This window comes from Aythya marila, assembly GCF_965140915.1.
Source record: "Aythya marila genome assembly, chromosome: 14".
NCBI lineage: Eukaryota > Metazoa > Chordata > Aves > Anseriformes > Anatidae > Aythya > Aythya marila.
The window spans coordinates 6,067,845-6,092,758 of record NC_139055.1 but is presented as its reverse complement, the minus strand read 5'-3'; the positions used below and the strand labels follow the sequence as shown (position 1 = coordinate 6,092,758).

The window sequence follows — 24,914 nt, the reverse complement described above, 5'->3', positions numbered from 1 at the left end:
TACACAAAATGGTTTTGAGAAAATAGACCGAGATGTATTTGCAAAACGTTCAGGTTTCCATGCTCAAAAACAAGGCTTCCCACTGTGGGAACAAGCAATACAAGACAAGAAAATAAAACCAGATAACACAGGATTTTGAAGCAGTGCTCTGGGAGAGCCCACATCATCCTCCCAGCACTGCCAGAAGCTCCTCATGCCTCAGGTACCTGCTGTCACCATCACCCTCCTCCCTTCAGAAAGGTTGCATTGCTCATAGATGCAAGCAAGATTTTGCTTACAAGGCAGTATAATACAGAAGAAGAAAAGAAACACACATCTAAAACATCATGCAAAGCAAGATCACTGCGTTTTACTTAGGCACAGATACTCAAGTCCAGTCTCGTATGCATTTAATTAGCTGCATGTAAAAGTAAACGTGCAATGCAACAGAAATCAGCTCTTCAGAAATCAACCACACATGTGAGAAGCAGCCTTACCTCCTTGTTTATATAGCCATCCTTATTTATGTCGTACAGATTAAATGTCCACCTTAGCTTTTCATGAACTGTTCCCCGCAACAGAATGGACAGTGCCATCACAAAATCCTGGTTCAAGGCAGAGAGAGAAATTAGAATTTTTCTTAACATCCTTTTCTAACTCACCTTCTTCATAATGACAGTCAAAAGATGGATCTTTTTGGGATAGATGTATCCTCTGACTGAACTCAATGCTCAATGGACACGGCACCACCCATAAGATGACCAGAGCAGTGTTAATAAACGTGTCTGAGGGGACTAGGAAAACCCCTAGAGTCCTCAATTACTCAGCTGCAGCCACTGTGAAGGCTGAGCTTATGAAATGGATCAGGCAGCTGAGCAAGGCGCAGAGGGCAGGAAGACCTAAGAGGTGCTGCAGCCTTAAATCTCCTGAGCCCTGGGGCAAGGGATTTGGAAACAGTGAGGGCTTAAGAGAAGACCCAGCCCCAGTCAGGCAGACTGAGGTCCCGAGGTCCATCACAGCAGCAACTGCTTGGACTTGCCAGGAGCAGCACGGGATGCATGAAGCCAGGAGCTGGGACCGCTTCCTTGCTACCCATCCACATTTATCATCTCCAAACTCTAAATTCTGCACAGATGTAGGCGTGGCTGAGAACGTCTGATTTTTAAGAGCATCGCTAGATGCTCCAGTGCAATGCCCCTCCTAGCAATGCGCTGCTGCAGGAAGCAGCCGTGCAGACTGCTGCCTGCTGGTTAAACACAGCTGGATTCCAACTGCAGCAGCAGGAGCTGATGTTTTCTACCCCCTGCCCAAGCATGCTAGCAGTGTGGATGGGACAAAGGAGGAGGAAGATCCAGCAGCTTTTCTGTGCCCACCTTGAGAGGGATGGAAAGGTTCCAGGCTCCTCTGTAACGCAGGGAGCCTCGGGTTTTGTCCTCTGGCAAAATACAACAGATTTGACCAGATGCGATTCCCACCACTAATTGCTCAGCCTGGGACGCAGCATTTTAATTGTATTTTTCATTTACAGTGAAGTTATTGCTTCCAATAACTTTGATTTATTGTTTCTACTGCACAATGGCTCAGGCACCATAAGCAGCACCGCTATAGGGATTTATTAGTCGAGGAGGCAAGCTTCAAACTAAAACAACTGTACCACTCCTGGTACTTCATTTAACGTACCTAGTCCTCCCTATGTTACCTCTGTTGGCTCTGCATGGGGCAGTGCTCCACTTTGTTCCTTTTTACCAAGGCTCAGAGGAATTAAGATTTGCTGAACAATACAAAAGAAGGGGACAAAATGCTTATATTTGACAATCACTAAAGAGACAGGTTTGCCAGGAAGGAAAGCTCAGCACTTTTTTTTTTTTTTTTTTTAATACTTGCCTAAGAATTCTGCTGTGTCGTAGTCTATTTAGGTTTCTGGAAGTCTCTTACCGTTCTCCTGAGCAGCTGCCATATGCAAAACTCCCACTGCAGCCATCGCTACAGAGATGCACATATGCATGTGGCAACATTCCTGCTTTACATTTGATAAATGAAATAATTTCCTCAGTTGCACCTGGAAACTAATGAAGATCTTGGCTGTTTGGTGGCAAAAGCAGGACTGCTGATGATTTCCATTTTTATCATCTCAGTAAACTGCCTTCAAAACCACAAAGCTCATTCTTCACCAGTCTATGACTTAGCATCTCCCTCTGTTGCCACCTGCACCCCTACCACTAGGCGTCTGAGCTCTAAGGACAGCTATTTGTAGCCACAAGCCTTTTAGTTATGGGATGAATTAGGCTTTCCTTAGGAACCAGCTAGCTGAAAGCTTTGTTCAACATCTCAAATAAGCTTAAAAAATATGTAGTACCAGGAACATACCAATGTAACCCTGCAACGTATGGTAGCTGCAGAAAGCACAAGACTTACCGGCCTTTCTTTGACACCCACGTTATCTGTGCCACCCACTGGTCTCTCTCCATACAGGACCATTCTTGACCTATGTTTTGTCCAAAATACATCTCTGCACTTCCTCCCTGTAGGATTTCCTGTGGCACTGACTAACATGACCTGTATGCTTGTTCAGTAAATGGAAGCATGCAACACCCTCTGCACTAAAAGCCTTTATTAAACGGAATGAGATTTTTAAAAATCAGCTGGTTTCAGCCAGACCTCTGATGCATAGGAAATCCTACCAGCCTACAATGAAAACCAGATGGAGAAGCTAAAACACAAGGTGGAGAGGAGAGGCAAGAAAACAAAATGCACAACAGTTACCTCAAACTTCACTGAGCCATTTTGTGCAGTGTCAAACGCATTGAAGAGATAATGGGCATACATGCTAGCATCTGGAAAACACAAAGGGCACTGATCAGTACAACAGTTCATTCCTTATACTCTAATACTGTAAGCAACACTCACGACCTCGTTTTCTTTCAGGATAAAAACAAACTGTATATTATTGCCAGATATTCTATGAGCTAGTAAGTATTAATACGGACTTGTGTATACCCTGCACCACCATACTTAAAACAGCCTTGGATGCAAAATCTTGTATTATGGTGGACATGATCCGGATCACGGAGCTGTGCTTGAAAGAATCAGCAAAAACCAGCATGTAAGTGCATCTTGAGGCACATATAGTACAAGCTTCAGCAGAAGCAGGAACAGCATCAGAAGAGGGACTGAATCGTGTGTGCTTCCTTCCTCTGCCTTCTGCTTTGCCTGAAATACAGCAGAGGTCCCCAGGGACTGTCCAGCCCCAGCGGGATCTAGTTCCAGTAACACGAGTTTGGCCCACGGCTGTTAGAGACCAATCTCATCCGAGACTTCTTCGTCCTTTCCAATCTGAAGGTGATGGGTTCAGAAAATCTTTTCTATTGAGACGAAGAGCTCCTATGGCCACATGAAGGCGAGCTGCTACCCGGGGAAAGCAGTAATGGTATGCAGAAAAATAAAATCATGGTGTGACCTTAAGACCTTTACTGGCCTGTTCTCCGCAACTCACAGCACTCTGGGTTACTATAGACCACCTTTTGAAGAGGGAAGTAGCTGACATTAAATGCACATAATTATTTCCTTGCTATTTGAACAGCCTTAGAGCACAGCATCAGTCAAGCCCAAGTCTCCCCAGGCCGTGTATGGGTGCCTGCGGGAAGCCTGGTGCCCTGCACTATGCCCGCAGTCAGGTGGAATGACCCAGCACCTCCTTGCTCCCATCTCTATGAAATCATTAAATAATTCCACGTTATTCAAATCTGGGGAACTGTAAAAGTGTGCAGAAAACCTAAATACTTAAGTTACTGTCATCCATAAAGATAGAATACCTCGGACTTGAGGGAAAAAAAAAAAACAACTAGCTACTTCATTTTTAAGAGAAGGATTCAGAAATAAAATAGCTCTACCAGAAAAAGCACAGAATTATTAGTGGGACACTCCTACAAAATAAGTTTTATTAAGATAAACTGATTATATAAAATGCTAAACTAGAAGGCTTTTGTTTTGTTTTGTGCTTTTCAATAGCATATAACACACTTTAAGAAATACCAGACCGCTGGTAACACCCAGTGACAGATTTGCAAAACCAAAAACCTGTCCAGAAGAGGAGCAGGGTGTACCAGAAACATCACAGCCAGGATGACACTTTCTAGTAAGTCAGAGGTACTTCACTGTCTCTGGGATGCACAGGATAATCCATGCAAGCCATAAAAATGAAAGACAGTCTTTGAGAACTCTGATACCTCTGAATTTATAACACTGAGGTTTCACAAACCATAAGGGAGGGGTGGGGGGCTGCTCACCCATTGCTTATTTCATTCAGTTGGAGAACAATATCCCCACAGGCCGTAACCAGTTAGAAGAACATACAGATTCTTGACAGCTTTAAAAGGCAAGAACATATGTAATTTGTGCATTTTAATGCAATACTTCAATATTCCAGAAGTGACCTTGCTTTAGTCACACTAACATCAGCAATGATCATTTCAAGTAGTGAGGTGTTCACACATCAACTAAGAACTGCACCAAAGATGTCAGGGAAGTTTTTATTAATTTGCAGGCCAAAATGAGGTCTGAAATCCTTCTATGCTAGCTAGTACACGCACAGCAGTCCAACAGCAGGGAAGCAGGAGCACACTGAGGGGAAGGCATATACCTTTCTGCTGCCCAGAAAGTCCATACAGAAAACAGACTCAACCCCCAATTTCCTTCTCAGAGTAGAGCGGCTTAGTGGAGAATAAAGGGCTGACAACAACTAGCAATCTCTAAAGTGAGTTTGTCTATACTCTTGTGAAATAACTTTTCAAAGGGCCTAAAATTTTCTTCCACTGCTGTTTGTGTTTTTGTTTAAGATCCTGCAGACCTTAGGCTCAATTAACTTTTCTAGCACAGATTATCCAAAGTAGTTTTATTTCTAGCACAAAATAGTAGTTTTGCAGCCAGTTGGCCATAATGAATGTTAAGGCATGCTTCAATAAACCTCACAAAGTACTCTGCTTACCTCCATGAGGAAAAAACTGTGCATAGATCTGTTTGAATGTCTCTTCATTAACAACCCCACTAGGACATTCCTGTTGGAAAACCAAAACAAGAAAAAATAATCAAAAAACCACCCCAGCTCTGTAAAGGTTCATTTGCAAAACTCTACAAGCCCAAAGAGAGCAATTACACAAATCGCATCCCCGTTCCCACAGTGCTCTGGATGCACAAGCTGTGCAGCTGAAGAAATTAAAATAATTCAGACTGCCATTTCATCTTAAGCATCTCATAGACTTGGTTCACCATTACCAACATTTTTAACAGTGTTTTCAGCAGTGTTTAGCTCCTGTTTTACAAGACAACCTGGAAAGGTAGCTCATGCCTTCTGTCACACGAAGCCCTCATCTAATAATTCTAAGTGATGTTACTGCCAGCTAACACTTCCCCATCCTTTGCCTCCACATAAATTAATTCATTAATCTTCAGCATAAGACTGTAGCCAGCTGCCCTGACACCAGCTCCATGGAGGCTAACAGCACATAGCAGCAAGTTCTTGCAAAAAAGCTTACAAGTATAAGGCTTCAGAACATAACCATTTTAACCTGTTTTTCTGGGCAACTCAAGTAAATTCAGGAACAAGTTTAGCTTGGTTACGTGCAAGTGAAGAGGACAACTGCAGCCTGGGGACCCAGCTCAGTTCCTGACCCCCCCGCCCCCCCGCTGTGCTGGTGCCAGCTCCACAGCTCGCCCAGGGAAAGGGACCCCACTCCTCCAAAACACAGCTCTGAGCCTGCCCCAGCTGACCCCAGAGGAAGGTCTGGAACCTCAGCTGCCCCTTTGGGAGCTGGCCCGATCAACCCCATTTTTTTTTTTTTTTTTTTTAAGGAGTCTGTCAAAGAAAACTGTGCCAAAACAGAGAGGGAAGTTTCCAGCCCTGTGGTTATGAACACAGCTGCTTTCTCCTTTGTTCAGCCACCTTGAGCCATTCCTCCAACTTGTACCCATCAACCAGTTTGAAAACTGAACTGGAGCAAAATGCCACCTAACCATGGCACTGACCCTTCGCAGAGCACAGGCTGATGGGCACAAAAAGAGACAGCTTTCTCCCGCATTCAGAAACACCGCCTGGCACAGACACCCGGGCTCTGTCCCCATCTGCAGGTGTCCGATCCCATTGGCAGCAAGTGCCACTGCTCAGCCGTGGCCAACACGTGCCCTGAAGAGCACAGACACGGCACCCTGCACTGCAGACCAGAGGCAGACAAGTGCTCACTCCGGTAGCCTTACAAGTGATTCTGTGCGGGATGAGCAAACTTAGGGAGTTTAAGAAAATCCCTTTGAATTGGTGGCACAGAAAGCTGGAAGAAGATTCAAGCCTCTGACTACTTATTCATGAGTTCTTTTGATTATCTTTTAAGAACAGAAAGGACTTTGACAAGGAATTCTTCCGCCACAAAAAGCCTATAAAGGGAAAAATGCTTTTTTTTCAAGCCTCTGATCTGCCAGCATCACCTTCTGCTGCTGTGCATTCACTAACCAAGGAAAAGGACAGAATGAAGGAGAGAAATGGCTTTATCCTGCACAGTCCCAGAAGAGGAGCAAGGAGGGGTACCTTAGGTAACACCAGAGGCAACTCCTTACCCACACACAATCCATGCCTGTCTGAACTGGGGCAATTAGACCGGGTTCCTTTCCCCAGTTCAGAAGAGATCCTGATGTCTTTGACCTGCCATTTGGGTAGAAAGGCATTACTGATTTGGGATTGATTTTAGCTAAATAAAGGTGAATTTGTTGCTTGAAAAGCCCTGAAGTTATCCTTCACTTGCTGCCCTTCCATCAGCTTGGTTCAAGCGTCGCACTGAACACCCAGACACTGGGGGCTTGCCCTCCTTGGGGCCGCCCTCCTCCAGCACCAGCGTGCAGGGCTTGCTCCAGAGCAAGGGGCTGAAAAGATCGACTGGGGCATCCACCACCAGGGGCTGCAGGACCTCAGCTTGTCTTTTGCACAGAAAACTAGCAAAACTTTCTAGTTTTGTTGTCATGAGACAGCATCCAGTCACGGGTAGAAGTTTCCCTCCTGACCACAGCAACGCTGAACCACCCCAAGGCTCACTCTGGGCCTCTGCCAAGCTTCAGGGGCCTGCACATGACACAGAGAGGCATTTCTTCCTCTTGTCTGGGTAATATGAATATAGAAATCGCCAAGAAATCGCCAAGAACTGCAGCCAACACCAGTGACCCATGAGCCCAAGCCTGAGGAGAGCAGGCAGGCTGCTGCGGGCCTTCTCCTCATGGCGGAGGGGCCTCTTGTAGCAGTTATCATCAGGCCCGATCACGATTTCTGAGTTTCCACCTGATCCTTACTGCTCCTGATGCTCCATCTGGAAGCCAAACAAACGCTCGCATCAAGCCTCCAGGAGTGCTGGGGAGAGGCAGTGCTGGCATTGATCACCCTGCTTAGCTCTGTGTAACTGGATTGCTTTCAGACACATATGCTAGTACCAATTCATTTGCACTTAATTGATCACAATTTTGTTTTGTAAGAGTCAAATAATGCTCAAGAGGCCTCATTAGTGCTACAGCACAACTTAATACAGCTGACTCAAAGGAAATCTCTCTTGTGAGAAGGAGCAGGTGAGCTCCGTGCAAGTTTAAATTCCACTGCAGACAGCAGAGGTTTACTCATTCAAGAAAAATTTCTTGGCAGTACAAAAAAGCATAATCCTTCAGTCTAGCATAAAGAAAGCCTTCCTTCGGCAGCAGTGGGTTAGATTTCAGATCTCTCATTTCTTTAACCTACGAATTCTAGCAAAATGCCTTGCACAAAATGTGAATGCTTTTTTTTCTTATATTGTTGTCAAGGGCAGAAAACCCCTGCATTTTCCAGAACCTAACGATTGAGCATTGGCACTGACAGCACAAACCACGTATATGAATCTACCTTCTTAGACTTCTTTTAAAACCTGTACTGGGTCTGGCTGGAATGTTAACTTTCCCGGCAGCAGCCCATTCAGTGCCGTACTCTGTACTTGTAGCTGGAACAGCAGTGTTATCACACCAGTGTTGTGTCTACTGCTGAGCAGCAGTGGCACAGCATTGGGCCTTTCTCTAACCCTCCTAGGGGGTGGGCAAAAAGTGAGGAGAGAAACATCACTAGGGCAGCTGACCTAAACCAATCAAAGGGATATTCCATACCATGTGGTGTCACACTCAGCAATAAAAGGTGGAAACAGGAAGAAGAGGGGAGGGGTGGGCTCTCGTTGAGAAGACGTCGGTCCTCCTCTCGAACACCGGCTGCGTGCGTTGAGGCCTTGCTTCAAGGACGTGGTCAATCATCGCTCATTTGTGGGAAGTAGAGAGTAATTTCTTTCCTCTGCACTTCCATATAGCTTTCATTTATTTTGTTTGTTTGTTTTCCTCCCTTTTTCCCCTTTCCCTTTTATTTTCCCCTTAGTTAAGTTGTTTAGTTCATGGTAGTCTTTATTTAATTATTATAATTATTTCCCTTTAATTAAATTATCCTTATCTCAACCCGTGAGTTGTTCTTTGCTTTACTTCTCCCCCTCCTTATCTAAAGGAGGGGGAGTGAGAGAGCGGTTGTGGGGTTTAGCTGCCCAGCACGGTAAAACCACCACAAAACCACAAAGGAGCTGAAACCACATTATGAGGAAAAAAAATCAAAGAAAAATGTACTTGTTGTACTTTCTTCTGCTGGAATCAGAAATTAACTTCATTGATTGTTTCCAAAGATGTGCAACGCAGCTGAGCAGGGATGATCAGCAGAGCTGAAGGGGGGCTAAGCATAACGTAACCTGCCCATCGGACTGCTCCTGCCTAACTCAGCCTGCGCGGGACAAGGAGTGCTCAGAGGGACGGCTTTTGCTGAACTGCAAGCATCAGTTACCTGCCCACAGCCTTTCCTGTGGTCAGCCTCCAGAATCCAGATTTGCATCTCTAAGCAAATAAACATCCCATATATTTATTCACCTTCCCATGCTCTCCCAGAGACATGGGTATACTTGGGAAATTACGAAAATGTCAGAGCCCCCACCTTGCTCACACTGCTTGGTCTCCGAAAGCCTGACTTGTTCCAGACGATTACATCTCACACTATGCTCATTCACTGCAGATTTGCTACAAGATTTGCACTAAAAGTCAGAACATCTCCAACAGTCCCTCAGTTGTTCTGGTTTGCTGTTTTCTGATTTAGTATTAGGAAAGTATCCCTGGCAGCCATTTCCTCTAACAGCACACACTCTCCTGAAACAAGCAGAAAACTCCAGAAAGATCCCAACCCTTTTACATTTATGCTCTTAATCCAAATAACATGTCATGAGAAACAGTCTAGAGGGGATGTATTGAATCACTGAGTCCAAACCTCTGCTGTTGGTGGTCATTTGATTAATCACCAATTTACCAATTTTAATCTTAAAAATAGTTTCTCACTCTCCTCCCTCCTATGCCATAGCTGATGCCAAACTTCACTTCTCTGGGGAGTGGAAACTTTCTTCTAGTTCCAGTTCATGCCAATTTTGCTTTTTAGCTCAAATAATTCTCTCTTCTGATGGATTTACAGACAGAAACAATCACATTTTGTTTTGTTAAGCTAAATCAAGGCAGGATCCACCCAGGGCTCTGCTTTTAGATGTTTCAGTTATCTTGCTCTTACAGACCGACAGCCAAAGCAGTCGGCCCCAAGACCTCGTGTCAAGCTGGCTCCAGCCTGGCAGCAGCTAACCCCGAGGTGCAAAACAGACTGTTCTGTGTAACACACCTTGGGGTGGGGAGATCTGCCAAAATAAGTGAGTCCTTTTGGTCCTGGCATCAGGAGATACTGGAAGACAGCACCCTTGCATAACTGGAAAGGACAAGGAAGGCACAGACAGAGGGGGCATTTGGCCAGCCCGCCAGGTTAGCATGCTCTGCTTTGGTGGAGCAGCTAAGAATCTGAATTTGGTGAAAGCTTCCATCAGCCCAGCGCAGAAACATCAGACAGACCAGTGACACACTGGGAAGAGACCGAGGCCATGGCTCATTCCAGCAGAACCCCTGGCTGCCACCAAAGAGGACATCCTGCCCTCCCCTCCTCACTGCCTTCCTGCAGCAGCTCTCACTCAGCCTGGGCACCCTGGGGGGTCAGCTCCCGGGGCAGGGTGTGCATCAGGATGTACGGAGAGACTCATTTTGTGCCTCAGGATTTGCTCTCAGAGCAGTGTGAATGGCCAGCATTTATTTTTAATGACACAGAGAAAGAACAGGTGAGAAAGAACAACCTTAACAGCATTTCAGTTCTTTGCTGAGCAGCTTTACTGGCTGCAGAAACCAACTGCACATAGAAAAGCCTATCAGCAACTTTGAATGGTTAGAATCATTTGACTCTTTCTAAAACTCTGAAGCATCTTTTCCACATCTTTTCTACATCTTTTCTACCCTAGAAATCACGTATTTTTAGGACTTTCTTCTGCTCAAGCAACTGACAAATGCTGTACCCTGATCGGTTGGTGCTGCCAGCAGTATTAGACCAGAACCTCCCTCAGGTGCTTTGCAGCGCTCCAGGTGAGCAGGGATTTGCTTCCTGCATGCCGGCACCTCCCTGAGCCAACACACCTTGTGGCCACGCTGCCTGGCATGGTCCCAGCCTTGTGGGGCACAGGGAAATAGATTTTGGAGACAAAAGAATGCTAGGAAGGAAAAGGATTGAGAATTAGGGCCCTGGTCAGACAGCACGCTAGTCTGGAGGCTACACCAGGCTGCGTAGCTCCAGACTGCAGCTGGGCTAAGAGGGACCTTGCTCTCCCCGTGTCCATTCCAGGTGCCTGTAAAAGGCCCTGTGGTAACCCAGGTGTTGCCTTGTGATTAAACAGGACCTGTGAGATCCCTGAGAGCAAGCAGAAAGTACAAGCTAGGGAGAAAAAATGATTACACTCCCATAGGGATTTTGAATCTCCAGATGGCACTGTAACATCATCCCAAAAAGCAGATGGTTTGGTACAATAGGAAATATGGTAACAGCTGAGACAATTTGACTACTGTGCATAATTACTCACTGCATTGAAACCATGATTTATAGGCCACAAAAGCTAAAGCTGCCCTTTCAATTTAAATCTTAAATATTAAAGCTTCATGCATATTGTGTGCCTAGCAGCTGGAGGAAAACAAATTGCTTTTCCTAACAACTTGAGATAACACAGCATCTTACCAGCACTCCCAATTAATACCAAGACCTTTGGTGAGGTCTTTCAAACGAGTTTAGGTCACAAGTTAAACGCACTTGTTTATCATTGTTCTTGCCCTGCGAGGTAATGCCTCTGGTACTGCATGATACCAAAATTAGGAGGGGCAAGGGGTAAACATCAGACCTGCAGAGAGCTGCAAGGCTGAAGCTGTCTGTTTTGCATCCTGGCTGCTGGCAAAGCCAGCTCCTCCGCTCAGCACAGAGCAGTGCTCTCCTGGGGAGGATTCCCAGCCAGCAAAGCAAGGCAGGTGCTGCAGAGATCCTAGCAAAACACTGGTTAAGAAAGCACTGAGTTCTGTCCCTGCTGAAGGTGGTCATATCGCGTTATACCATGCATTAACCTTTTGAACTCTGTGTTAAAAGTCATGTGTTTTATTACTGACTGGTCAAAGCATGAAGAGGTTTTAGAATGTCAGTCAGTAGTCAGACTGAACTTTGCACATAAAATGATGACTTCCTACATCCAGCCAAGCCTGCAGAAACACAACACACAAACCAAACAGAAAAACACGGAGAGCTGTGCTGTGTCTTGGCTGGAAATTCAAGGATGTATGGGAGATGGGATTCAATCAATTCCAAGAATGCGTCAAAAATACAAAAGGCTCCTTTCAATGTCCAGTAGGTTTCCTTGTGGGAAAACCCATTTAACATATCTCAGCTTTATTTTGGCAAGGAAAAAAATTTAAAAAATAGAAAAAAAATAAAAATCAGCATTTCAATATTTCAGCTACTGTCATAGTGCAACTGTCCTATAAGGCAACTTACAAATGACGTTATATTTACTGGGCTAGTTCAGTACTGATCTATTAATCATCATAAATCATCACCTGGTACAAAACACCTGTGTGACTAAATCCAGACCCTCAGGCAATCATGTAATGAGCATTCAGTCTTCAGGGTCCACAAAACACCTGCTCCACATAGCCTCGAAATTCCAGTTTCTATTTATGATGATGCATCCCTAACAGGCAGCAGCAGGTGACCTAAAAGTTGAGGTTCACAGACCTGCAGAGACCATGTCAGGGAGAATCTGACTGCGGTTGAGGTTGACAAAGACCAGCACAGCATTGTTCTATGCGTGCAGTTGTGCCAGCTGGCATGCTCCCTGCTTTCACCTAAACCTGCTCTCTCCTATCCCCTCGGTGTTGATATCCATTTACTTTTGATGTCTATTTGGCTCCTGCCACTCCAGCCTTGTTCACTACTTGCCTTTGTAGTCCTCACGTGCTCCAATAACATCCTACTAGAAGAGCAAGAACTCTCCAAGCTAGGGAAAGGGGATGGGGGGGACAAAATCCTGAGCAACAACAAATCACAAGCAAACAGTGTAACTCATCTTCAAGCATTAGGAACTAACAAGAATTAAATAAACAAACATGAAAACATTTTCAGATTATTGTGAAGTACAGACACAGCTGAGGAAACTGCAAGTGTGTTTACTGACAGGGAACAAACTTAATGAGTATTGTGTGCTGAATGTTCATCCAAACCCAGTTTTAGGCAGATTATGGTGACTTAATTATTAGATGGTGAGGGAGATCATGAGCTCGTTTTGCTGTGGCAGCAGAGATATAGTGCAAACCTCCTGATGTTTAGTGGGGGAATGATAATGCAGCTGAGCAGTTCAGGCTGGTAGGGATACATACATATTAGACTTAGTTCACTGCATTATTGTTCTTACATTTTTAAATCCTCTGTAAAGCACTTGAAGTTCTCTTTTCGTGAAATTGGTTTGTGCTTCAAGCTGTTCCAGTCCTTCGGGTCTATGGCACACCGTAGTCATTTCTAATTCATCTTCAATTTTATCTGAAAGAGAAGACAGGAAAATATTTATGTTGATTGTTGCCTTTAGTCTGTTAACGTGATGGACAAGACAGATTGGATTTCAAGAGCAACAGAGAAAAAAAAGAAACCATCAATGGAACTGATCTGTATAACTGTATTCAACCTCTCGAAAGCAAAATAAAAGCCGTATGAGTAAAGCAATGGCTCATGTTTGTTATTGGGGCTGCCAATTGGCACCCCATTCACAGAGCCAAAACCGATGGTGGGAACAGAAGGATAGGCAGCAGATACATTGCTCCAAAAGGCAACACCAGATATCTCCTGTCTAAATATTGAAACAACGCTGAGAAATAGGCCTTTCAGAGTACTCGCTTTAAAGAAAGCTGTGCAAATATAAGTACGAGAGCAGACATGCTTAAGCATATTAGACAATGACCTTACACTAAGGGTAAACAGAGAGGGAAACTCTTCTGTACACTAACCCAAATGCTTAATAGTGGAGACACTAAAGGTCACGTTCACAGAAACACAGAATCATCTAGGTTGGAAGAGGCCTCCAAGATCACCTAGTCAAACCTCTGCCCTAACACTAACCAGTCTGTTGGATATTATTGAAAATCTCCTAGGAGAAATTCAAATTACATCCACTGTTGCTGAATCTGGAATAACACCAGCTTGCATCTATAAGGGCATTTTAGGGAAACTGATAAGCAGTGAAAAATACGTATGTGTATTTTCTTCAAGAGATCACTCTCCCCCAAGTAAGAAAAACCCTTGCGATATATCACATCCTGGGATATCTTAACCTCACCTCTTTTCTGAGTTGCCTTTTTGCCTGTCAAGTCATTTTCTGCAGCAGCACAGGTAATGCCCAAAAACATAGAGGTGCTTAGTGTATGTTATTATTAAGATTATCTAAACTTCAAAGACCAGATGCAGATTTCAGCTGACATAAAAATCTCATCTACATCCACACATCATTTGGCATAAAAACTAGTACTCCTCTTCAAACTGCTTTCATTAAAGTGGTCATCGACTGCTTCATTATCATGGACTACACATCACACATTATCATCAAAACAACTCAATATCTGCCTTGTGAAAACATGTTAGGTTGGTAGGTTCAAGTCTAATATAGTAGTTCTTGCTAAAAGACAAGGATTGCTCTAGGAGCGTGCAAGAAAATGGAGTCACTGAAAAAAGGCAAGGCATGAATTCTGAGCAGACTGGCTCAGGGAATCAACAGACCATAACAAAGCTATTCTTTTGTAAATTAATAAATTCTGTACTTACAAGTGAACATTATTAAGGGAGGACACACATAAGTGAGTCATCATGGTTAATTAACCTCGGTCCTTTATTTCTGGATTAAGAAATCAAATGCAATACTGGTGAGATCAGGTTGGGTTATGATCAGTCCTCCTGTCCCCAGGCTCTGGGGTTTCACAGCCAGCACGTGTGGGGCTGGAGCAGTGCAGGCCCCTTGTCCAGCACGGGGCAGTCTTTGCCGTGCCCCTGCCTGCTCTTTCACACCAGGGAAGGTGCCACTGCAGCTGGTTCTTCTGCCCTGCTTGGAGTTACGGCCTACGTCTCACCACAGAGGTCAGAGCACACAGACAGAGCAGCTTAAATTACACATGAAATACACGAAATCCAAAGGGGCTTGGGATGAAATCTGGGGTTTGCAGCCATGGTTTATTTCAGCCCTTTCAGTAGTTAGAGGCTATCCCATCGATGAGAACCATGAAGTCAGCACCAGAGAGAAGCGATGGAGATCAGTGACTCTGCACAGCTCTCCAAAGGGAGAGCAGAAATCTGGTGGCTGACATAAGGTAAACCACAGCCCATTTGCGTATCTACATATCGTTAAGATACAGAATGGAACTTGCTCCCTTGTTGACTGGAAGAGGTGGGGATGAAGTGAAATCCTTCTTGTGCTTGTCCAGTTCACAACAAATGTCATAGTGTGTGTCAAACAGTGCACACTGATTTGAAGCCTTGTGGATTTCAAGCACACAATCCTATCATAGTATTAAATGTGCTGCAGTCATCAGCACATTCACCATGAGCGGCTTCAAGATGTTCATTCTAGTTTCAAATTTTCCTATGGAACTACACAAGTTCAAGTCAGGAGAGTGCATACAGCTCCATGAGGTACCTCATGGAAACTTGTGCAGATTGACTGTCATTAATTCTTATGTACATGACAGAAGAGATTATATATATATATACATATATATATATATATATATATATATATAGATAGGCAGGAGATATGTCTCGTTGGAGGTCTTAGGGAAACTGGAGGGGAATAAAGGCTTTGTAATAGCATGGCACAGAATGAGAGTATCACAACCATTTATGATGCAGAAAAAGTGACTGCAAAGCAGCAAGGGGCATGAAGAGACCTGAAGGAGGCACCTTCTCCTTGCAAAGGGAACACAGAGTCTAGGAATTCTCACTGTTGTTAGAGAAAGGAGATGGAGAGGGATGTCTGATAGAGGAAGAAGCACAGATAATGTGAAATAAGGCGAAAAGGCCAGTTTCTTTGAACAAGAATGGATGCCACAAAATGAAAGAATGTGGAAAAAAGCTGTAGAGGAAAACACAGTGGGGAAGAAAATCCTTAGAATGAGAGAAGGGAATGAGCAGGAGAAAAAGGGACAGAACAAAACCATTTAGCAAGGAGCCAGGTTAGGAGAGTCACCGCTAATGCAGACGCTGCATGGCAAACACCTCCTTATTTAACCGTTGGTTCACTGTGAACTACCCAAAGTCCTTCACAAGGTGCTCACAAGCCCAGACTCCTTCCCCTGTGTTTCCCTACTGTCCCCCGTGCAATGCAATAAGCACTTCACACGGGACCCTGACCCTTGTTGCTTTATTCTGCCAGAAGCCACGCTGGCAGCGTATGTGCAAGCTGGGCTCTGAGCCTTCGTCTGCTCTGTAACCAGCTAAGGATGCCCAGCCTTCCACTGACATTTGCTATTGAGTTCCTCTTAATTCGTTACAATCTCAGTGTAAAATGCAAGAGTAAAATGCTGGCTATCTAGTTTTGATATCCTATAATATAGTTCAAAGAGAAAAACCTAAGCATGCTCACAGAAGCAGCGAGGCCAGTAAGGGGAGCTAGCCTGGGGGATTAACCTCATATTTTATTTGCACCCCCCAGGATGTGGTCAGTCACATTGTTTCTACAGAGGCAAGAAAGGTCCATCTGGGAAAAGTCACACTCCTAACAAAAAGGTTTTCAAGATGACTAATTTTTATGTGTATATTTGCCATTTATTTTCCACCACCTCCTTCTTAAGCAACCAGTTTTCCAAGGCACTTACTGCAATTTGTGTTCTATTCTAAAGCCAAATAACTAAAGAAAGGTCTCACTCACGGAAAACTGGCTCAATAGCTCTATGTAGTTTAAAAAAATAAAATCTGCGGGACTACAGCTCAAAGCTCATTCTTTTGACTTACCCAGATGTCCTGTATATGAGTAGACTGAAAATTAGAACTTGCAATTTTTTCCCCAAACATTTTAAAATAAAATATGATTTGATAAATATTTAATTTAATAAGGACGTATTGTCTTTGATAGTACTAGCCTCACTCAATGAATCATTACTCCAAAAGAGTGCAACTCATCTCCTTCAGCTTGCCCTGCAAGTTGTTCCTACAGTTGGCTCCCGGGCTTTGGGCCCACAAAGCAGGTATTTCTAAGCCACGTTACTGTTGCAGGTCCCTTCCTTTTCCCATACTGAGAAATGCATTGCTTTTCTTTGTAACAGAATGTAAAACAGAAAGTATGAAAAATTCATCCCTTTTAAAAGGATGCTCTATTTTTTTCCGTGTTTTCTCTTCCAGAACCGGCATTAATCTCTGCCTCTGAAGAGGATCTGATGGTTGCCCGCAGGTTAACCCTTGCATTCTGCTCCTTTTTCCTTTCCCACAGGAAATATCATGCAACTTACCTTAAAAAAATAAAAATGAATAAATGAGAAGCTTTAGATTTGGCCAAGGGGGCACTCAAAACAATACCAGAACAGCAATTTTCCAATACTTACAGTTTGTAAAAGGGGGAAATTGTTCCTATAGTGGAACACGCCCCGATGCAACAGAGCAGTCCTGGGCATTTCTTGGCACCTCAGTGGGGAAAATAAATACTACAGAGAATTTTTAGGTCCTTTTGTTTATCACTTGCTAACAAAAAGCCATCGTCTGTGTTTTTTTCATGATCATACCGATCTGTTTTAAAAGATAAAACTCTTCTTTTAGGATTAACTTCACATTAAAAGGCCTCACAGACCAAACCTTCCCTCCCTCATGTCTGTCAGGTGCCTACATTTAAACTTCGTGCCTTCCTCAGCACCGTCTTCTTCCATCCCTGCTCCCTACCAGTGAACACACTTGGCTCTGGCACCAACCCGTGGGCCAGGAAGACCTGCCTGCAGAGCCCTAAGGGCAAATCCATCCCTTCCAACTCAGCTGCCCCCCCCCAGCAGGTTTCTGTCATTATTTGTTTCTGTCTCACGTTTTAAGTCAGTTTTTATAAACCTTTATCTTCTGCTCTCTGACACCCACCAAATTACCCACAGTAATCTCAATGGTGAAAAAGGAGACTGTCACTTCCCCATCTACCACTGCCTTTCATCACACAGATTGTATTTCCCCTTATTTACATTTTCATTACCGCACTGGCTCAGGCCCTCCCAGCTCTCCAGGATGGCGCTGGATGAAGTACAAGCCCCACACTTACAAACATCCCTCTTTTCTTCAGAGGGCTCTCGCTTTATAGTGACGAGCACAAGTAAAAGTGGCTGTACAACGACACGTGGAGATGTACAGTTCCACCAGGAAAGCATGGTGTTAAGATACTTTACCTAATGTCCTGTTCTTCCTGGCTTTCGTCCTGTTAAAAGCTTGACTAACCTCTGGAGAGATCTCAATGGGGGAAACAGGCATGGCACGGCTTTAAACAATTTACACCTTCTTCTCTTTCAGTTCGCAAGTGCCCAGACCCAGATGGGTGTGGATAACACAAGGGATGTGCATGGTCCCTGCACAGCCTGAAGACAGCACACGCAGCTCGGCAGGGACACCACTTGCTCGGGTACTCACACTGGTGTGCTCGGGATTTTTTTTAGGGCTGGAGAAAGGGGAAATGGCACTCTCAGGTATAGAGTTTGCCCTGGGCATATTTTTATGGCTGCTTTAATAGCAGGGTATGAATTCCTGGGGCTGGCAGAAGCATCCGCGGTGATCTTACCACAAAGTAGGTCCAGGTTAGAATAACTGATTAAGTTTACATTTTGGGGGCAAAAAATCATCTCTGTTTGCTTAAGGCCATCGGATAGGCACATTCTGTGTATCAAACAAAATAAATAGTGGCTTCACTTCACAAAGAAAAATAATCCTGACGCCCTTTCATGCACATGCATATTTTATGGATTGCTGCTAATGAAAGATATTGCATTTAATTTCTCTTCTGCTTGCTCAAGAGCAGAGAATGAATTTTCATTAGAGTAGATCAATATTTTAACTGAATACACTTTGGAAATTACTTGACAAGACTTGGATTATACATCCTTTGATATCTGTTCTAATTTTAACCTTTGTTATCTTCACAATTTGAAGATTTCCACACTTTGTCTGCAAACACGCCTGTCTTTCACTGCTGTAAGCTCTGCTGAACACAATTTGCATTTCTCCAAGTGATAAACCAGAGTAATTTAAGCCCATTCATGTAAAGGCTGTCTTGTACAGCTACGTGCTTCTTGACAAAACAGTCTCACCATTGAGGGAAACAGATTTTTAGCCACATCTGCCTACTGCTTTATATCACAGAAGCAGAGGGAGGGACTCAGTCCCATGTTAAAGACAGTGAATCTACTTAATTTGAAGAAGGATGACCTGCTGCACTATTTCACTTTCCCAGATCTTTCCATTCCAATGGACACGGGTACATTTATCTGCCACGGTACAGAAAAAGTTGTTTCATTGGCAGTTGAGCCTAAAACACCACCAGCACTGTCCGGCATAACCAAGACAACAAAAGGGAGGCACTGCCCAGAGCCGCCTGGCAAAAAGCACCAGCAGGGGCGGGTGGTGGGGCAGGGCACGATTTGAGTCCCTGTAAGGCCCTGTGCTGATAGGACACCATCTAGCAGTCATGAGCTCCCGATTTCCATACAAAAACATCTGATCAATGTCGAGATCCAACAGTCCTTTTTGCCTAAGGGGAACAAATTAAATTTATCACAGACAACGCTCAAGTTGTGTACAATAACAGCTTTTTTTCATAGCTGCTTTTTTTTTTTTTTTTTTTTTTTTTCATAGCTGCTTTTTCGGCTGTGGCTTTGACTGACCCTTGGACCCAAATTTATGAACCTGCCCATCCGTCCTCTGGCCAGCAGCTGCCTCTCCACAAGCAGCCCTTGCACCAGAGGCAGCCGCCTTGGTGAAGTGCCTAAAGACACCGCAGCACTCCCAGAGCCTGGTGCCCGAGCAGCAGTGATGCCTCCCTGCATCCCTAGGGCTGGCTAAGGACAACCCAGGGCCTAAAAGAGTTTAAAGGGAAGCTGGAAATGATTTAATAAAAATGCAAATGACCCCAGCTTCTGAAGGCTGTGAGGTGAAGCCATGCAACGCCAGGCTGCACAAGAATGGGGGAGGACTTCGAAAATATTCTGCTTATAATAAATTCATGTTTGGTTAAACAAAAAACTACTAGAATGTAAACCACAGCTAATGTGCCGAGTGTTAATTGTAAAACTGACAAGTGTTAGATGAAACCGGTAATTTTACAAATACAGCAGAACGGTATTAAATTATGTGCAAGAATTATTAGACTGCCTTTTATTTTTATTAAAAAAAGATTAGCTATGCGTGAGTAGCAAGGACCTGCAGAAAAAATTAACTGCAGTTTATCCACAATATCTTTAAAATCCATCTCCAGACAGAATTCCTGCCTAGACAGACCTCATGGGAACCAGATCCTGCCAGGGGGAAACAAACAGCTGGTACCTGCAGGGCTCCGCCACCTGGGACGGGTGCAGAATTCCTGGCACTTTGGTGTATTTCCACCCAGACAGAAGCTAAGGATTAGGCTGTATGCAACCCAGTCAGGCTAACAGGAATCCATGAGACCAGTGGGGCAGACAGAGAAGAAGCCACGGGCTTGTTCCTCCTGAGGATCCCAGAACAACAGCTCAGATAACGAACAAACATGTGCCTGCACATCTGCAAACCCTAAAAAAAGGGTTTAGTAAAATCTGCTCATGAATAGATCAATAAAAATGACACTCAGATACCTACTGAAGTATCAAATATTAAATGAATTTAATTAAACTTTAACAGTCTTTATTAATAAATTATTATTATTATTATTATTATTATTATTATTATTGTCTTGGCTGGAAAGATTAATTTCCAAGCCAAAGGGACTCTCCAGCCAATAAAACAGCAGAAGGGGATCGATGGAGCTCCCTTTTCCTGAAACTCCTTAGACTTTCAGCTCTATTTTCCCCACTAAAGCAGCAATGCCCAGCTTGTTGCACACAGAGGCAGGCCTGGCTGGGCTGTGCTGCCTACATCAACCTGGGCCACCACCAGCTGCAGGAAAAGCTACATTAAGAACCAACATTGAACAAAGTCCTGAGACTGAGGAAAAAAGGAAAAAAAAAAAAAAAAAAAAGAAAGAAAGCAGAATTTTAGCACTTCTTGGCTAATTCTTCCAATGATATATGCAAAATGTCAGGTATAAATAATTTCCTTTATGTCTACTCCTTTAATTTCTTCCACTGATACATCCAGAGAAGCTAGAACAGTGTTAAACTCGGAACAAGGAGGAGCTCCGAGGCCACAGGTACAAGCAAAACGTCTTTCTGGCACACAACTAACACCAGGCAGAGTGATTTGAACATAAGCTACACAACGTGCTACACTACAGTGTTTCTGCAGACACTGCATTAATTACTTATCACTGGGAATAACCACTCATTCTTGTTTTCCTTGCTTATTCCCACCTAAAGATAGCAACATTTATAAGTGAAACATAAGGGAAACAACTTCTGGAAATGGGTGGAGATCTACTGAAAGCTTGCCGGGTGCTTTACTGTTCTTCCATGGGGATGCTGCAGAAAACCTTCCTTTGGGCAAGTGCTTTCCTCCAAGCAGCTGCTCAGAGATGAATTTGCAAATAAACCTCACTAGGAGGGTTAGAAAATCACTTCACTCTGTTGATTTTTGGAAAATTCCTATTCGTACCTTGTTAAAACTTCAAATGGAGAGTAATTGAACAGGTAAGAACGTGACTTAGCCCGTCAAGTGATGCAGTGGGCACACAGAAGGACTCAGTGGGTGGGCGAAAGCTGGGACTGCCTTCACCAGAGGGGACTTGGCTGCTCCCCCCACTAAGATCCAGATGGATTTTAAGCACCTTGAATTTTGTTTGCTGCCAGTGTGGAAAGGGAGAACAACCTGAGCCTGGAGGGAAGGGAGGATCTGTTTTCCTGGCTAAAGAAAACTTTTGCTACAAAAATTATATGACCGATATAGTCAAACTGGTATAAATGTTACCTCTCTGATACACGTAAAACCATCGAGCAGGGTCTAGGAAAAAGAAAAAAATTAAACAAAAAGAAAGTGACAACCACACACAACTTAGTCATTTCTTAACTTTAAGGTGACATCGGAGGGGTTCTGCAAAAGTGCTGCGGGGTCCCCTTTCCCAGTGACTGTAGGGTTTTCCATGTGTATTTTACAGGGTTTTTTGCTGAACTGCCTCTTTCCCTTACCCCAAGGGGCAGGAAAAGGAAGTCAGAGCTCGCTGTCCCCTGCATGACCATGAAATTCGGGCAGCATGTGAAGGGAAGCATGCAGGCAGTCATGCACCCATGCAAGCATCCATGCATGCAACAAGGCAGCAATGCAGCAGTCATCCTAGAAGCTCTGGTAAGGGGCCAGGAGGACTCGGCATGCGGTTTCTGAAGCCTGTTAACAAGCAATGTGAAGAGCTCCAGCCTTCTGCTTCCTCTACAGTTGTCAAAGAGCTGAAGTATGAAGTAATAAAAAATGGTTAGTAAGAGTGAAGAACTCTCATGTCGTCTGGACGGCCGTGTAACTGGTGCTCTCTGCAGTCACTGCACGTGTAACATGGTCACTTTCTACTATCCTCACATCCCCTAGGATGAAAGTTTCATTAACAAATTAAAAGTACCAAAATATATATATATTTTAAAGATATGCATATGCTTTCTTGTGGTATCAGCTTCTTTTTGCCAAAGAATTTGGTGTGTGATATGACAAACCATAACCTTCACAACGCATAGAGCTCTGGTCACGGCACTGCTGCCTGTGGCTCCCTGACCCTACCTGCATCAGGGGCAGCTCCTGCCCTCGGTCAGTCTGGCACCCACCATTTCCCCCCTCGTCACGTAGCTGCACCAGCCACTGCTTTTCTCTGGGCAGACAGAGAGCCCAAGACCGCATTCTCCTGCTAAATCTTGCAGCACCCCACCTCTGCAAAGCCCCAGGCTGTCCCCGAGCAAGCTGTGACCAACTCAGGGCCTGTGCCTGGAATCTCAAGGCTGAGAAATTCCACTGTGATTTCCTAAAGGCATTTGAACAACATCCATGCTCAGTGTTTTCCCCCTACATCAAGATAACCATGTTCTGAAGGGGGCACGCAGAGCGTGGCCTACACCGCCCACACGTTACAACAGCATGAGGCTGCTGGAGGGGCTCCGATTCTCACCGAGCTTTCACTGCTGGAAATCCAGCTTGTCCTCAATGGAGGCAAAACTGGATTACGTGTCTTTGGGAGTGGAAGTTCGAGTAGTGCAAGAATGGAGGAATTTAGTATCTGGCAACAGATAAAACCAGCGGAAGTGCTGGGAAGCCACCAGAAGGGCTCCCACCAGCAGCACCTCCACAGCAAGCGGAGGCCTGGTCAGGCAGCACTGCCGAGCCTCACACCCAGCCTCGCCGGCTCTCGGCCCGGCGGAGGAACTGTTTAAGAAGACAAGACCAACATGAGGAGAGCACAGCAGATGCTCCAGGGGGCTCCTGCAGTGAAAAAAAAAAAAAAAAAAAAAAAGCCAGCACAGGAGATACTCAGACAAGATGACCAGTAGCAGAAATGAATGCTGAATGACCAACTGCTTGCCCAGGAACAGTGATGATGGATTAACAACTACTGACACCTCCACACTTCCCCCTTCTGAACTGAAGCTTCAAGAATACTTCTGAGAGAAGCTGCTCTCAAAGAACCTACAATAATCCACGGACATAAAGCACAGACGTAGATGACAACACATGCTAAAGAGATCAGTACACATTAGGAGCTTTACCAAAAGCATATAAAAGCAATTATCAAGGTTTAATACACTCCATTGTACCACCTGCACTGTTATCAGAAGACATTCCGACCTTCTTGAATCACCAAGATGGGTCTGCAATAAAGAAAGAACGAGCAGGTTGCTTAAGGAGCTCCTGGACCTGTGCTGAAGCAGGAGGGGTTGAGCCACTAGGCAGGAAACCACGCGCTGCCCGGGCAGTCCTGCTTTGCCGGGTAACCCAAGGACAGGAAAGAAAGATTTCCCACTTCAAGTCTAATGAGCATAGTTTTAAATTTGCATTTTAACACTAGCTGGAAACTAATTTCCATCGAGGAGAACAAAGAAATGTAAATGTAGCCATTACAGAATGCATAATGATGGTGGCCTGATTCACTGTGGGTGAAATCAATGCATGAAAAGAGCTGGAGTACGTGGAAAGGCTCCAGTGTAACGCTGGGTTTGAAAATAGGAAGATCGACCAGAGATGATTAACAAATAGCAAGAAGACAATAGATGCCTTCTCTCCCTCCCCTCAGCACAATCCGTTTTTCTGTAGTGGGAAATCTTGTGGATTATCAAAACCTTAGCCTGTAGATAATACCTTCTGGGTATAAACAACGTTGTCTTTCTGCAGAGATGGGAAACAAAGCGCTTGGAGGGGAGAAGAAAAAAGCTTTGTGTAACAATACATTTTTCTTCACTGGATGAAAAACTTGACAAAGTCAAGATTTAGTGAATTAATTGAAGATTAACTCCTTTCCTGATTATTAAAATAAGAACTAAGATTTTTATTCAGTCTGTATTTTTATTTTTATTTTTTTTATTTACCAGTGAATTACTTTTTGGAAAACTGCCCTTTTCACTAAGCTCAGCAGAATGCTTAATCAGCATCCCAAGTTCATGTGCTTACATCTGCTTAGCTAACTCAGTAGTACAAATAAAACAAACTACCACATTGCTACCAACACTTAGAAAAGCTCTTCCTAAAACATGCAAGCACAGTCACCTAGGCCTTGATTGTTTGCCATCTCTCCCAATAAGTGCCTCATGATATTTTTTTTCCTCCCTAAAATTACATCCATGTTACAGATTACTCTCTGGGCAGTGGAAATAAGAGCAACTTCTGAGCAATTCTGGTACAAGGGAAAAAGAGGATATTTTCCTTTTTGTCTGACTCTCAGGAACCAGAACCATTCAGTGTAACTGGGTGCAATGGAAACTGAGATGGCCAGAGGCACCTCTGCCTACATCTCTTCTTTATCAAGAAGGTTTTCAAAATCAGAAGGCAGCTTTTCAGACTCTAAACAAGAGTAATTGGCTTTTTAATAGAATAAAGGAACTCAGCAGAATAGATATAAAATGAGATATGTGCAAATCCCTCACTGCCAAACATACCACAGGGATGGGGCCTTACCTCCAGGCTTGTTTTCAGCCAGCTCCGTTGGTTTCTGTGGTCCAGCAGCCCCACCATAGCCTCCCTGCGTATGAAAGAAATGTTTCTCCCTGAGGGCAGAGTCAGTGGAAGAACTACGGTCCTGCAGTTGTTACCTTTGTTACCAAGCAGGTAAGTAGAAGCCTACAACAGGCGCACCTCTGCCCTCGGCAGGCTCTGGTCAGTGATT

General features: G+C 44.2%; 1 protein-coding gene across 4 annotated transcripts in view; it reads right to left on the bottom strand.

Moving 5' to 3' along the window:
* Positions 1–24,914, bottom strand: part of KCNIP1 (potassium voltage-gated channel interacting protein 1) — a gene marked incomplete at its 5' end in the record, with an annotated part of 372,336 nt that overhangs the window by 7,062 nt on the left and 340,360 nt on the right. For all 4 annotated transcript variants that reach the window (XM_082771654.1, XM_082771655.1, XM_082771656.1 and 1 more), the window contains 4 exons: positions 477–584; positions 2,743–2,813; positions 4,964–5,033; positions 12,858–12,982. In XM_082771654.1, coding sequence (XP_082627780.1) covers positions 477–584; positions 2,743–2,813; positions 4,964–5,033; positions 12,858–12,982 — 374 coding nt within the window. The remainder of the gene's footprint in view (positions 1–476; positions 585–2,742; positions 2,814–4,963; positions 5,034–12,857; positions 12,983–24,914) is intronic.